This window comes from Pelobates fuscus, chromosome 13 (assembly GCF_036172605.1).
Source record: "Pelobates fuscus isolate aPelFus1 chromosome 13, aPelFus1.pri, whole genome shotgun sequence".
Classification (NCBI taxonomy): Eukaryota; Metazoa; Chordata; class Amphibia; order Anura; family Pelobatidae; genus Pelobates; species Pelobates fuscus.
In genome coordinates, this window is record NC_086329.1 from 13,123,733 (window position 1) to 13,139,207 (window position 15,475).

General features: G+C 39.3%; 1 protein-coding gene across 1 annotated transcript in view; it reads left to right on the forward strand.

Moving 5' to 3' along the window:
* The window catches only part of SYNE2 (spectrin repeat containing nuclear envelope protein 2), a 257,761-nt gene that overhangs the window by 34,044 nt on the left and 208,242 nt on the right, over positions 1 to 15,475 (forward strand). The window contains exons 3-11 of the mRNA XM_063440109.1: positions 1,320 to 1,381; positions 5,121 to 5,216; positions 5,301 to 5,378; positions 5,477 to 5,569; positions 8,139 to 8,296; positions 9,206 to 9,402; positions 10,760 to 10,860; positions 11,983 to 12,084; positions 12,191 to 12,319. Coding sequence (XP_063296179.1) covers positions 1,320 to 1,381; positions 5,121 to 5,216; positions 5,301 to 5,378; positions 5,477 to 5,569; positions 8,139 to 8,296; positions 9,206 to 9,402; positions 10,760 to 10,860; positions 11,983 to 12,084; positions 12,191 to 12,319 — 1,016 coding nt within the window. The remainder of the gene's footprint in view (positions 1 to 1,319; positions 1,382 to 5,120; positions 5,217 to 5,300; positions 5,379 to 5,476; positions 5,570 to 8,138; positions 8,297 to 9,205; positions 9,403 to 10,759; positions 10,861 to 11,982; positions 12,085 to 12,190; positions 12,320 to 15,475) is intronic.

Here is a 15,475-nt window from a genome sequence, read left to right on the forward strand (position 1 = left end):
TATATACACTGATCGGGGTTCTTAAATTTTAAGAGAAAATGGCTAAACTTGATTAATTGTCCAACTCTGCCATTTTTTTAATTTGTATAATTAGGAGTAAAAGTCACAACTTCTGTGCCTGTTCTCGGTAATTCGTGGCTAATGAATAATCCCAATTATTAACATAAGCAGAATTATTTTATTTATTGAGTGAAGTGACTAAAGTAAGAAAATTATCATTTTTATTGTTATTTGTTGTTGTTGTTATTATTTATAGAACGCCAACATAGCCCACAGTGCTTTCCAAATTTTTTTTTTATTTTTTTTTGCTCACGCTCATTAGATTGCTGCTCTCTGTTTGGTCTGAGAGAAAAAGAAACCTGTCATAATGAATTAATATTTCTCTTCCCCCCTGCATATCACACATGCGGTGTCTTCATTTTTGCCGATGGCTACTTTTTTTATTTTTTTTTTATTTTTTGCATATTACAAATTCTTTGCAAGTTGAGAGGACTGTGGAGAAATCATTATGAAATATTATTAATAAACATGAATTTGCAAGTTCCATACACTTTAGATATGGAGCAAATTATTGCAGGACAAGAAAAGTATACACTGTATTTTGTTGGGTTTTTTTTGTGTGTGTGTTTTGTTTAAATTATTGCTAATGATAAAAATATGTATCTGTGTTAAGGGATACTTCCAGCACTGGGCATGGTGAATGGCTAAGTTCATGTTAAAATTAGTTATCTTTGTTGTTGTGTGTTGCCATTTGATTGTCACTGTATGTAGGAACCCAGAGTTCTTGATTAGAATCTTGATACGGATGTGACCATTCGTCCTGATGACGGACAAGTTGTAGTTATGGTCTTTCATTAATGTCAGCATTGCAATATCTTATTTAATTTATTCTTTGTGGGATGGATGAGACTTTCCAGTGTTGGTGCCTAGATCACCGTGAACGAGTGTGTTGGGACTTTATATCAATTTCTGACATGCCACAGACATGAATGACAACCTCATGACAGCATACATTCCCTGATGGTCTTGGCTTACTTGCAGACAGATATTCAATACTTGATTGGGTCCCACATTCATTACATTCATTAGACTAGGATAGGCAATTGGCTCTACTACCAGAATCGAGTCACTAGACTTTTTAAAGGTAAACCTGTCATTGGTCTGGAAAGGGCCGCCTTGTATATTTTGCCACCGAGTCTAACCCCATCCTCTGTACAAAATATTGAGAAGAATCCCACTTTTATTGAATGTAATGTGGCCAAATAGATCACATAATGTGTGTGTGCAACACCTACTTAATATTTCTACTTGTTTTACAGCGAAGCAAGAAGGGACACAGAAGAAAACCTTCACCAACTGGATTAATTCACAGCTGTCAAAGGTACCAAACATTCTACTGGAACGGTTAGAAATGATATAACTATAATATTGTGCTACACGTTGCTCAATATGTTCCATGCTGGGTTATGAAATACAAATAAATCAAACACTTTAACAATTTATTTTTTGCATATTTTTCTGAAAAGTTCAAAGTTCTAAGAGTTTTTGTAAAACATGCAGTTTCCCCCTAAAAAAAGAAAAAAAAAAAAGCCACGCACAATTGCCCTGGCAGATGCCTTGCCAGCCTCTTGTCATGGGGGGCCAGGAGCTGGCCAGCTGGCCACCTCAGGCCCCTTCACCCCTCCCCCCCCCAAACAGGCATGTACTGATGTAGGAGGCGGGTGGCACTCTCCCCTGAGCTCTTCCTGCTCAGCTCCCTCACTCGCAACTCAGTGATGGAGGAGCCAGAATATGACGCCACTCCGGCATCACTAAGAGGCACACGAGGGAGCGGAGCATGAGAATTACAGCTACCTCGCTTCCCATCCCCGCCGTTCGCCTGTCTGCCCATCCGCCCGCCCTCCCGCCTGTGCCTTCTAAACTGCAGCCAGCCCCACTGGACCCCAGGGAAGAATCCACTCCAGCATTTCCAAAGGTAGGGAGCCTTTGTGTATTGAAATTAAAAAAAAAAATAAAAAAAAAAAATAAGTGTGTTATTGTGTGTGTCTGTTAGTGAGTGTTAGTGTGTGTCTGTCAAAGAGTGCATGTGTTTGTCAGGGAGTGTGTATGTGTGTTTGTCAGTTAGTGTGTATGCGTGTCTGTCAGTGTGTGTCTGTAAATGTGTGTCTGACACTGAGCGTATGTATGTGTTTGTCAGTTTTTATCTGTCAGTGAGTATATGTGTGTGTTTTACACGGAGTGAGTGTGCGTCTGTCGGTGAATGCGTGTCTGTCAGTGTATATGACTGTCCGTCGGTGAGTGTGTGTGTGTGTGTGTAATTGTGAATGAGTGAGTGTGTATGTCTGTAAATATGTATATTTCAGTGAAAGTATGTGTGGGTTAGAAAATGTGTGTGACAATGACTGTGTATTAGTGTATGTCAGAAATTTAGAAGGGGGAGTGGGGTGCCTGGGTTTTGTCATGTCTACGGCAGAACAAAACCAGAATACACCACTGATCATTATTTGAGATGAAGTCCACAACATATGGAGTGCCAAAGGTTGCCTATCTGTAATTCAAGTTTGCAGACACGAGAGGCAAAACCTAAAAAATATATATTTTTTCTTTCTTATTTAACTAAAAACTTTTCTAAAAATATGCCTAGTATATTAGTGCAAATAAAAAAACTGTAAAAAATAAATACAAATATAGAAAAAAAATGTAATTAAACCCTTCATAATGATTATCTCCAGTGGAATCCTGTGGCCACATAAACCTGTCCATCCACTTTATTTAAAGGCTAATTGTCCGTAAAAAGCAGATAGCAGATTCTGACATTCCAAATTGTAGCGTTTTCAAAGCTTGCTGTTGCAGGTGGAAACTCCCCCGAGGGTACCAGGGTGACAGCTGATTACTAGTGAAAGTGCACTGCGGTTAGAGGGATGGTTCTTAAATAGAAGTGTTGCTCACTAACTGCACTCATTTATTATATTATGTTGTATTTCAAAGTCGTTTCGAATAATATGTTAACATTAACAATTTGCTCAATTCTAACCGAGTATGCTAGGGCTGTGTAAATGTACCACCGGCGTCGTGTGCGACTATGACATGTAAATATGGAAAAAGACTTAAAGGACAATTATTCACCGGGACTGAATCTTTTACATTCCCGCAGTATGGTGGATATCATGGAGGTAGCCATTTCTTAAACATACAGCTGTCATCATCAATCATTCATTTTTACTGTGATGGAATGGAATACCTTGAGATTTTTGCATTTGTACCTGAGCTGGTTAAGAGAACATTTTTACATACATACATCCCCATTATTCAAACCCTCAAATATTCAAATTGTGATACCTGTATTTCTTTTACTTATCTAATAACGATGCATTGCATTTCATATCAAATCCACTACTCTATACTAATTCTTCTTGACCTCTCTGCTGCCTTTGACACCGTTGATCATGCTCTCCTTCTTCAAACTCTTCAATCGCTCGGTCTCTGTGACTCTGTCCTCTCTTGGTTTTCCTCCTATCTCTCCCAACGCTCATTCACTGTTTCCTTTTCTAATGATACCTCATCCCCTCGCCCTGTCTAAGTTGCAGTCCCCCAAGGCTCTGTCCTTGGTCCCCTTCTATTTTCTCTTTATACTGCCTCTCTTGGCAAACTTATTGCCTCATTTGGAGTCCACTACCACCTGTACGCTGATGACACCCACATATATCTCTCCTCCCCGGACCTCTCCCCTGCCGTCCTGCAATGTGTCACTGCTTGCCTTTCTTCCATCTCTGACTGGATGTCCTCCCGCTTTCTGAAACTCAATCTCTCTAAAACTGAGCTCCTTGTCTTTCCTCCTCCTAATACGGATCTTCCTCTTTCGCTCTCCCTTCAAGTTAGTGGTATCCACTTAAGTCCATCCTTGCAAGCGTGCTGTCTAGGCGTCATATTGGATTGTGGCCTCACATCCAGTATGTTGCCAAATCCTGTAGATTCCATCTTAAAAATATAGCCCGCATCCGCCCCTTTCTTAAGCAAGATGCTACCAAGGAGCTTGTCCAAGCTCTAGTCATTTCCCGCATGGATTATTGTAACCCTCTCCTAATTGGTCTTCCCAAATGCCATATTGCCCCACTACAGTCTGTAATGAATGCTGCCACCAGACTGATTTTCCTCTCCAGTCTGTCTTCTCACACCTCACCCCTCTGTCAGTCCTTACATTGGCTTCCTGTATCCTATAGGAGACAATTCAAAGTGATAACCCATACATATAAAGCACTGAACAATTCTAGCCCCTCTTATATCTCTTCACAGATCCATAGGTATGCCCCGTTCTCGGTCTCTTACAGGACTTCTTGCGGGCGGCTCCCTTCCTATGGAATAGCCTGCCTACCGCTTTCAGACTCTCCCCTCTTTTTGTTTAAGAATTTCCTTAAAACCTATCTCTTCAGGAAAGCTTATGGCCTCCCAGAGTAACCTCTACCTCACATACCTGTCTCTTTCTCTCTCCTAAAGGGCAGCACTTTACTCTCTCCTCCAGCTCTGCTTCACTCCCACCTTATTTGGTTGCTATCTCCTGTCCTATTGTGTTTTATACCCCACCTCCTATAGACTGTAAGCTCGTTTGAGCAGGGTCCTCTTCAACCTATCGTTCCTGTAAGTTTTCTTGCAATTGTCCGATTTATAGTTAAATCCCCCCTCTCATAATATTGTAAAGCGCTATGGAACCTGTTGGCGCTATATAAATGGCAATAATAATATGTGAGTCTGTAGGTGCTCATTGTGTCAGTAGGTTATTTCAGAAATGGTTATTGATGATGCAGTCTGTTTTCGCCATCTCCCAATCAGCAATTCGTTTTAATACAGATTTCTGTATGTTTATGTATATAATGCACCTTTAACATGCGGTTGGGATCAGTCTGATTCGTGAGTACTTTAGATTGATTTTGTAGCGGATTCTGTTTTAAATCTAATTGAATCTAAAAAGGTAATGTTTCTTTGAAAAGGGGTACCATGGGGAAAAAAAACCTTTATTAATTGGTGCTGTTCCACTACATCTAATTCTGTGTTTTGCTTTTTTGATTATTGGGAAAGAAATCTTAACTCCTGAAACTGTTAAACTGATGTGTCTTATTTTTCAGCGTCCTCAGCCATCCGTTATCACAAATCTGTTTAAAGACCTTGAAAATGGACACGTACTCTTGGACTTGCTTGAAGTTCTTTCTGGCGAGGAACTTGTAAGTAAACCACAGTCCCTTTTATTGGCATTTCTCCACCAATCACAGTATTCTACTCACCACATTTACTCTGTGTGTTTGTAGAAACGAGAAAAAGGAAGAAATTTATTTCAATCGAGAAGCAACATTGAAACTGCATTGACCTTCTTGGAGAAACAATCAGTAAGTTAGAACTCGAACAAATAATGTTACTTTCACTGTTCTAAAATGTTGCCGTAGTATAGTAAGGTTTTTGTTTTGATTTTTTTTTTTTTTTTTAGATTAAACTCATAAATATTCATGTCGAGGACCTCATTACTGGGAAACCGTCCATTGTACTTGGCCTCATTTGGAAAATAATTTTGCATTTTCATGTAAGTATGAAGTCTGAATGAATGTGTTTTGTAGTTTGCTGTTTTGAGACGTAACAGAATTTGAAAAATAATATAACTAATATTTAAGAGTAAAGAAGACCTTAATAAAAACAATAACTGTGCTAATATTAAACCATGCTTATTATTAACGTACTTTAATCTCTCCACACGTTTTTACTTTATTGTCCTCCGAGAGAAACCTCTCTAAAAACCAAAATCAGAATATTACCTTACACTGAGCCGGCCTCTCGTCTGTTTTTTTTTTTATTATTTTTTATTATGAAAATTTGTTAATGAGACAATGACCTTATCGTGGTATATCTTGGGTAGGCTGTTGGTGCAGGATGTACATCTGAGAATTATTGATATAAATATAATTTATTTTTTTCTGCGAGCATTAGATATCAAAGATATCTAATGTCTAATATCACTGGGTCCTGTGTTTTCGTTGTTTATGCGATGAACTGCGTCACAGAATATTCATTGAAGTTACCGATGATGTAACAAGGATTTTCAGATGGGGAGAAAGAACAGCTTGGTTACTATATCATGCATGTGGGCTGCTAGCTTCTCCAAGTTGTACATGTACCATATTTTATTACAGAAACAATGTGTTGCAAGTGGGGAACCTCTTTAAACATCCTATAGTGTAGATTCTGCGTGTCGTTAATTTATAAAGTAATTAACAGCTGGACGGTTCTTATTGGGTGAGAAGTTACGATGACATCCACCAAAACAAAAGGACACGGACTGTTTATTGTGGAACTTAGCCAGGATTCTCTGCAGTGATTATAAGGTTGAAAATAAGTATTCTCAGAACAGATAATGATTGTATATCTCAGGTGCCAACAGAGGCCGCAATTTAATAAGCTTTCCAAACGTTTCAGTACAGCTAGGACAACTTTACTAATGACTTGGCTCCAACAGTTCACAAAGACTTTAATGATGCCTTCGGTAGATAAACAGTTTGTAAAGTTTTTATAACCATACTGAATCATTTGGAAAGCTTATTAAATCAAGGCCTTTGTCAGCAGTAATATACAATATAAATGTGGTGTCCGTTAAATATAAGACACAGAATTTACCCAATCGATGCACTTCTCCAGCCTTCCAGAGTGGGTCATTCAGGAAGTAACTCCTCTTGGTTCTATTCAGCCTTTCCGATCGGCACTTGAATTCAGACTTCGGATCATTGGGAAGCAAATGCTCTTAAGCCAACTGATGGCAAAAGGGACGCAACACTCTCACGGCGCCCCTTACTGATATGACACTTTTTAATTTATTTCTTCTAGCCGTGCCATGTCATTACTGCGACCCTGTCAACGCACATTTTGGGGTCACATGGGTGGTGACATGGACCAATCAGGGTCCACCTCTATGTTTAAATAACGTTTTAGCCACATTGTCATTGCCCTGTCGAGGTTTCCTCTGTGTTCCTTGTGTAGTGCATTTTATGTTACCGGTACTTGTTATTCTGGTTCTTCGATATTTTACTGACTCTTTTGACTTCTTTAATCCTGACTTGGTTAGTTATATCATATTACCATATTTCTGTTATCCTGATATTGACTTACGTTTACGCATTCCCTCCCTCCCACCCCCTTTTTTTTATGTTAAATCTGGCCATTGTCAGGCCTGGTTATACATCCTTTTAGTCTACATATTCCTGACCTATACTTGTTGCATTGTGTAGCTGGGACATACATTTACTTTTACAAGTACTAGGAGTTGAAAGCCCAATGCGTTTTATTTAAAAAAGAAAAATGTTTGTTAATTTTTATTTTGCCATTTATAAAATATCACAGAAATAACATAACATGTTTAAAATGTGTAAAAGAAACCAGACCAACAATAATAAATTTGTGAATCGAAGAATGACCAACGATCCCTTAACTGAAGCGTATTTTAGGCAAGTTAAGGCTGTACAGAAATAGGTTCAAACAGAACAAATGTCCCAGCACCCCTTCTCCGTAATCACAACGTCCTCGTTGCTGCATCAAGTCACCAACATGCCTATCTTTAACCCTGTAAATGGATTGCGGAACGTTTTAGTTGAATCATTGCAATGTGGTGTTTTGGCACAGTAAGAGGTTGCTTTTTAACTACTAAGGAATGCTGGAACATTCTCTGACATTAAAATGAAATCAATTTTTTTTTCAGAAGTTAGTGATGTAGAAACTAATCAAGTGATTTAAGCACATGGTCTGGGGAATAGATGGGTCGAGTAATAACACTTTGCTGTCAGTTTGGCTATTTTGTCTATTGGTGGAATATCTTGTGTTTCCCTTGAAAATGATTCTTTAACATGAACTACCTTTTAATGAATCACCTTCTCCTGCTATCATCCAACCACCCATCCGGATTGCGAAAGCATGGCTCCACATTCTTCTGAACTCATAGCTTCTAAGTATATGTTATTTTAACATGCTGGATGTGTCAACCTGCTTGTAAACGTATTTTGCTGTTCTGCGCAACAAAAGCGGCGTGGTATTTTATTATAAATAAATAAACCTCTGAAATAATAAAATTATTTTAACTTTCTCCTTTTTTTTTTTTAAATTATCATTAGATTGAAGGTCTTGCAGAAGCTCTATCTAATGCGGAAGAGGAAAGTGAGAATGCAGCTACTCCAACCGCAAGCCCACCCACCAAGAAGAATGCAAAATCTCTGTGGAAGATGTCTGCCAAAAAGGCGCTCCTTCAGTGGGCCAATGAAAAGTGCGCACAGTAAGTAGAGTCTGGGTCAGGGGTAGGCAGATGTTGCGGACCACATCCCCCATAATGCTCTTTCACCTATTATGCTGGCAAAGCATCAAGGGAAGGTCTAGTCCAAAGCATCTGCAGTGCCGAAGGTTGCATATGCCTTTAGGTAGTATCCTCGATCTGCTGCCTCTAGCAGGCAGACATAGCACCACAAACAATGCTCTTAGAAGTCAACTTACTGTACATGGCATAAAAAAATGGAAAATCAAGTTTTGGAGAATGTTGGTTGTTTCCCCCCCTCAATATGATGTAGTTGCCTGTATTGCTCCTTCTTCCCTTGTTAAATGCCACCTCACGGGTGGGACCATTTTGTTGTTGGGTGTTTTTGTTTTTATTTTTGCTTATATTTCGGTGGATTTCAGGTGATAAAGATCCAAGATAACATGGTTCACTAGAATACCCTACAAGTATATAAATAAATTGCAACAAATGTGATCTTATTCACAGCAATAGATAACCATGGATTGAGCACCTTGAAACACTGTGCGAAGCAAACATTCTAAATATTTAATGTATCCAATTTTCTTTATCTCTCCATATGATTAGCTCGTTGATAAGTTGCCGATGGAATGCACCAGGGGGAGGAAACCTTTGGCACTCCAGATGTTGTGGGCTACATCTCAAACAATGATCTTCCGGCCATAATACTGCAAAGCATCAAGGGAGATGTAGTCCACAACATCTGGAGTGCAGAATGTTAACTTTTCCCTGATTTAGTGTGTGTTTGTAAGTTGCTAGTTGTTCATGATCCTAAAATCATGGGTTTCCACATCAGGGGTGATATAGTCCACAACATCTGGAATGCTCAAGTTATTTACCCCTGGTCCACACTGAAAATTGACTTGACCGCATTTTCTAAATCTTCCTTTCCAGGCAAGGGTCTATCGGTGTAACAGATTTCAAATCGAGTTGGAAAAATGGTCTTGCGTTCCTAGCGATTATTCACTCGTTGAGACCAGATAGTGTAGATATGGAAAAAATAAAGGATAGGACAAATGAAGAAAATTTGCGAGAGGCTTTCCGGATTGCAGAGGAGGAATTACAAATTCCTAGGCTTCTTGAACCTGAAGGTACGTCTCAAATCCAGTTGCATTGTAAAAACCCAAATCAGAAATTATAATTCATAATTTTGTCAGGCCAGGTTAACTCCAGCCTGTGGCACCGTGACACAAGCAGAGGACAGTTATAGGTTAAATCATGTGTTTCCATTATCACAGAACACATTTTCCTTAACATGGCTGTGTGTTTCATTGTTTACATTACCGATCTGTTGTTTTTCTTTTCTAAACATGTTGGTGCTTGTCTCACTCAGCTAATTGTGTATTCGTATTGTATCATTGTATGTCCTGGGTTCACAAACATTCCATTGTTACAAGACGGTACAATATATAATATTAAAATTACAAAATAATATTAAAATACACATTTATACATTTAACAAAGAACTAATAATGGCTGTAATATTTTTACCAAGCTTTAAGGTAATGTCCATCAATTTATGTCGATCTCCCATCTGTGGTCAGCAAGAGAAATGGTCTACATCGAGTAGAGGGTGGACGACCCACACTGTCCGTTGCTGGAAAAGGATTCCTGGATCCCTCCAGTTCTAATAACTGACAAAATTAGTGAATGGTATATCAAACATAAGGTGACATGAACTGGTTTTATCACAGCAAAAAGTGGGTAAACACAGAACTTTTCAACCCTATAGAATGTCTTTATCAAGCATTGAGAGAGACTCCTTTTAAGGGTTAAAACGTTGCTGGACTTTTCCCGTGTTTTGGTGGGATAACGCAATTCCTGTTACTTTACGTTTTGTGCAGCTCCAATTAATCTCCTTCTCCCGTCATAGTTCTATGTTAGGCGGGGACACTATTATTCAGTGGGTTTTCTTGATGCTTCAAAACCCTGACATTAAAAACTTGAAACATTTTCATTTGATGCTTGTTTCAAAATGTGAACTATTTAAAGTCGGACGTCAAACATTCAGAGTCAATTATTGACTTCAGATTAGGGTGAAATATTGATGCTTGTAGTGGTTATGGTATCAACCCACAAGGTTAATATTATGATGAGGGTGAGGGTCTAAGATGGACACTTTTATTGGATAGATAGGGTGTAGTGGTTACGTTTTGGTGACATTACATAGCGGCTTTTTTTTTTAAATTTAATTTGTTTATTTTTGGCCACATTTTTGACACAAGCAAATTATCGAGTTGCATTTGTGACACTATATATTAGACTGGCATTACTACAACAGTAAATCTGTAGCAATCTCTCCTGGTCTGCAGAAATATACAGAGGGTGTAGAGAAGATTAAAAAACCAGAACACAGCACAAAAAGGATGAAATGTGTAAACTAGTTCATTTATCAATCTATACTACTTTAACATATACACTATTTCTGTTTCTGAATTCTCTTTATAGATGTAAATGTTCCTGATCCGGATGAAAAATCAATCATGACCTACGTGGCTCAGTTCTTGCATTACTCCAAGCCAGCAGCAGAGCCTAAAAAAGCCATTTCGGTATGTAAAACATAATAAAAATCCTTGTTTTTGTAAACCTTGGCAAAAATGGCCAGATCGGCTCCTGGACAGACAGAGACGAATACAGTGCAGTGTTGCGAATGCAGATATTCAATGCTCTCTCAATTTATAACAACCAGTTCATGTAAGCTTTCTTGTAATTGTCCTTTTTATAGTTAAATCCCCCCTTTTATAATACTGTAAAGCGCTACGGAATCTGTTGGCGCTATATAAATGGCGATAATAATAATAACCTCTTTATAATGAAGGATTTTTGTAAAATCAGATTCTTGCAAAATGCAAGGGACTTGAGTGGAAACCTACTTTATGTATTGCTCCTAAATGCCTCCCAAGAATTGTTATATTGTTCTGCTCCCATGTTGGCAAATATTTGGTTAAGAAAATGCATGATGTTAGATCGATAGATTGATAGATACATATTGTGCCTTGGAGGGTTGATAGGGAGAATGAATCCTTTCCTCTGTTTGATAAATTGTGAACAATTAGAGTACAGTGCGAAAACACAATCTCTATTGAGTCCGGATCGTCCTGCGGTAACAGCTGTCCTGGATGGAATACAAGCAGCAGCACAGGGAACACTAAAACGCTGGACGCGTTATTATATATTTCAGACATACCGAGGACAGCTGTCTGAGCAGACTCATGGGGATTTATGGATATAAATGTGATTCTGTTTGGATGGACTTGGCAGGAAGAGAGGCAAGCACAGGGAGAAATAAAAAAGAGAACAAATGTGATAAATTCTATATTGAGAAATTAAACCGAATTGTCATATCAGAGGGACGTTACCTCTTTTTATTTCTGTATCAAGCCCAAGGACATTCAAATGACAATATAGTAATGACAAAATATGTTTGTAGAGTAACAATGAAGAATAGTGCCTGACCTTCACGTGTTCTAGATTAATACCTAGTTTTTTTATTATTATAGAACTTACTTTACACAATTGTTTTTATTTTGGGTATTTTTCGCCATAGTCTTCAATGTGGCTGATCTTGATGGGATTTGCAGTCCTTGAAACAGGTTTCTCCCCTTGGAGACAATAATTACTCGATAAATGAACTACTATGAATAAAAATGACGACATTTCTTTCTTATTAGATTAAGGTGAAAAAGGCTGTGGAATGGCTGGATTTAGAAAATCAGACATTAAAAGAATTGTTTGCAGAAATGAAATCCAAATCGTATGCTAAAAAATACCATGTAAGTGTTAATGCTTTCATTTCACACTAAACATCCACTTTGCGGGTCAAAGACAGAACATTGACAGTTATTTGTATTTATCGTCATTGTTTTTGATTGAATTTAGGAAATTCTATTATACATGAAAAAGTTTAATGACCAAAAGCGAATTTTCTTGGCTGATCTGTCTATGAAGTCTCTGCCTGGTGCAGAAGAACAGCTTATCAAGCAGTCTCTGCAAAGTATAACCATGCAGGTAAGTCGCATGCCATTTGGCCACCATCGTAACATTTATAACATGGATTTGTCAACGGCTGAAATCCTGTTTATCACAATTTAAAATACTCTGTATGTACAGGATGTGTCACAAATGCTCAGATCACTTCTTCTGTCTCTGACAATTCATAGTAATTAAATAATAATAATAAAAAACATATTTGTATGCTTTAGCCCTTTTATCTACAGATATCTATTAGTTAGGTGGTCTCCCAGGCAAATGAAATACTTGGGGTTAATTTATATGCTTTTATATATACACAATTAAAGCAATACAAGTCTAATATGCTGTATCAAAAAAAAGGTTAAAATATACTTTTGCGTTTGCCACTCGGTTGGAATCCAGAGATTCACAATACCACAACTCATTCAGTGGATGGCGTTACACGATTTTCATTTTAAGACCACCCATTTTGTGCCGTAAATTCTGCAGATAGTTGGACCATGCATACAATATATATATATATATATATTTATATATATATATATATATTATTTATTATTATTTTTTATATTATTTTTTTATATTTATACCAGATTAAAGAACATATTCCATGATTTTGCAATACAGCCCGAACATTTAAATTCATCTAATTTGCATGAAATGTAAAAACATTTTATTCAAATGATGATTGACTACAGAGATTTTATAAGGAAACGTACATTTTTTTAAAATTCTTTATTTTTGCAGTGCATATCAAGTGAGCAGACACATATGAGGTACCCCAACGGCAATCCTCATGCGTTATTGAGACATATGTAACAATGGGGTAGACGAGTATACATGCACTTCTTTTTTTTTTTTTATGTTTAAACAAGTAGTAGTATTCACAAACAATAATCAACAGCTATAGCCAGCATTAACTGTGGTGTGTAGGTTATCAAGCCTAAGACATTGTGTTTTTTCAGGCAGTTACGTACTGGAAGTAATATTAAATTGCAAGGTCTATAGCTTAACAGAGACTATCATTCACTTCCTATACCTCCAGGAGGAGCTTCATTTACTGAGCTGTGTTTATCAGTAGGCAGTCAACATATGCTTACTGGACTTATGTGTAGCATTTATCTAATCAAGGCCCTTTGCATAAGAAGACTAATGGGCTGTGAGCCCAGCAGGGAACAGATAGATAAGTGACTTAAAGAAAAACAAAAAGGAATTATATGGAAAGTGAACTAAAAAGCTGACTAAAGAGCATATATACAAGCTTGTTCATAGATGGGTAACCTGAGTGGGGTCACCTAGCCTAAAAAGTAGTCGGGTGAGGTACTCCTCATATAGCCGGGCATTTTCCCCTCGGGAACAGTAGGCATAGTATCAGATCAGTATGCCCGCTTATTGCAAATGTCCCCATTCACCCTATACCAGAGGACGGCAGGCTTTCGGTATAGGTCTGAGAACGGTCATATAACAGCATTACTCGCCGTGCCCCATCAGCTTTAGCAAAGTTATGAATTACACAGAATGACATAGTGGTTGCGAGGTCAGAGCAGTGTGTTATACAAGGGGACAGTCAAGTTATGCTTGGGTTATTGCTGGGACTCGATAAATATGAACAGCTTGCAGGCGTCGTGGCACTCAGGAATAGCTGGCACATTTTATATTATGAAAAACAATAAAAATCATAGGGTAAAACAAGTTACATGAGTAAAGCGTATACGACAGCTATGCATATTGACATGTACTCATTATCTAGATTAGGCATAGAAATTTAAACAGGACCACCCTGTCAATTGTGCAGGGTAGTTAACTAGGTTCAGGCATAGGCAATCATTTGAGGTTCATAAGTATATTAACATGCTAAGCAGTACTACTGGGTTTAGTAGTGCTATTACCACTGGGTGCCCCTGGTGTTAGATGGTATAGAGGCTACCGCTGGCCTTTCCCTGCAGTAATCTATCGACTTTGTGATATTCGAGTCCATGGCTGCAGGGAAGAGTTGCTCTGTGCTGAGATGTACTCATCCGATGCCTGTAGACGGAGCTGCAGCGACACCTGTGTGCAGCGTTCTGCTGGGCTGTGGTGGGGGACAGCTGCTGTGCACCCTTACCGACCGCAGACACGGAGTCTCCGGAGTTCCTTTCCCCCTGCTGCAGGCTTTTCCAAGCCGACTCTCTCTGGCGGCGCGGTCTGCTCCCATATGGGTTGCCTTTAATGGGTTGCCGCGTGGATGCGCGTCGGCGGAGCCGCAAGGTAGGCCCACCACAGAGCCCTGTTGGCTTTGGCCTTTTGTAGCTCCGCTTCACTGCTGGAGTTGCCCGCGGGGTAGGCCTTGGAGAGGCCTCCCGGTTGCACGGACCTCCAGGCGAGGGAGTTGCCGCTCGGGCGTTGATTTTCTCCCAGAATCGGGCACAGATGCTGTCGAATTTCAGCAGGAGGAGGTCAACTCGATTAGTCAGGCACGGGTGTGCAGGCTTTGGGGCGTATAGGCTTTGGGGTGTATAGTGTGGCAGAGGCCATGTTGGAGAGTAGGCCTGTAGCTGCAGGTATGTGCCGTGTAGTAATGGATTGAGTGATCAGTCCTCTTGGCACGGTAGTGGGGACCGGGATAACCCCTGCCGGTCCAGAGGGGGGGGAAGCAGGCTCAATTAAGACACAGAATGGCTCCGACAGAGGATCGGCCGCCTCCTCTGCCTGGTACTCCCGTGCAGACCCCAATTTAGTCCGGCGCAGTCCACGACAGCCTGGACCCAGAGATTCGAACCAGAACGTCAGCTTAGTGTTCTACAGGAGTATTAGGGTTCATTCTGCCAGATGCTGTAGGATTTAGCCGGATAAACAGTGCTTTTTTAGGCCTACGCTGAGGAGCTCCAGCCATGTGCGTCTTGCTCGGTTGGCTGTCAGGCCCCGCCCCCAATGAAACGTACATTTAATAAGAGCCATACACACTGTGTGTTATGTTTCCCTTAGAAGACCGCATGGTTATGAAAAGTTCTGATATCTGTATATTTGCTGTTCGGTTTGCAACTGTAATCTTTCCAAGCTTCGTTTAGAGGACATTACCATCAGTTTAATCTAATTAATTTTTTTGTTTTGTTTATTTTAATATGGTTTGATAAATACCTACAACGCCCATAAACACACAGCACCATAACCACTACTGTGATCTGTATTTGTGTTTGTTGACGAGAGTGTCCC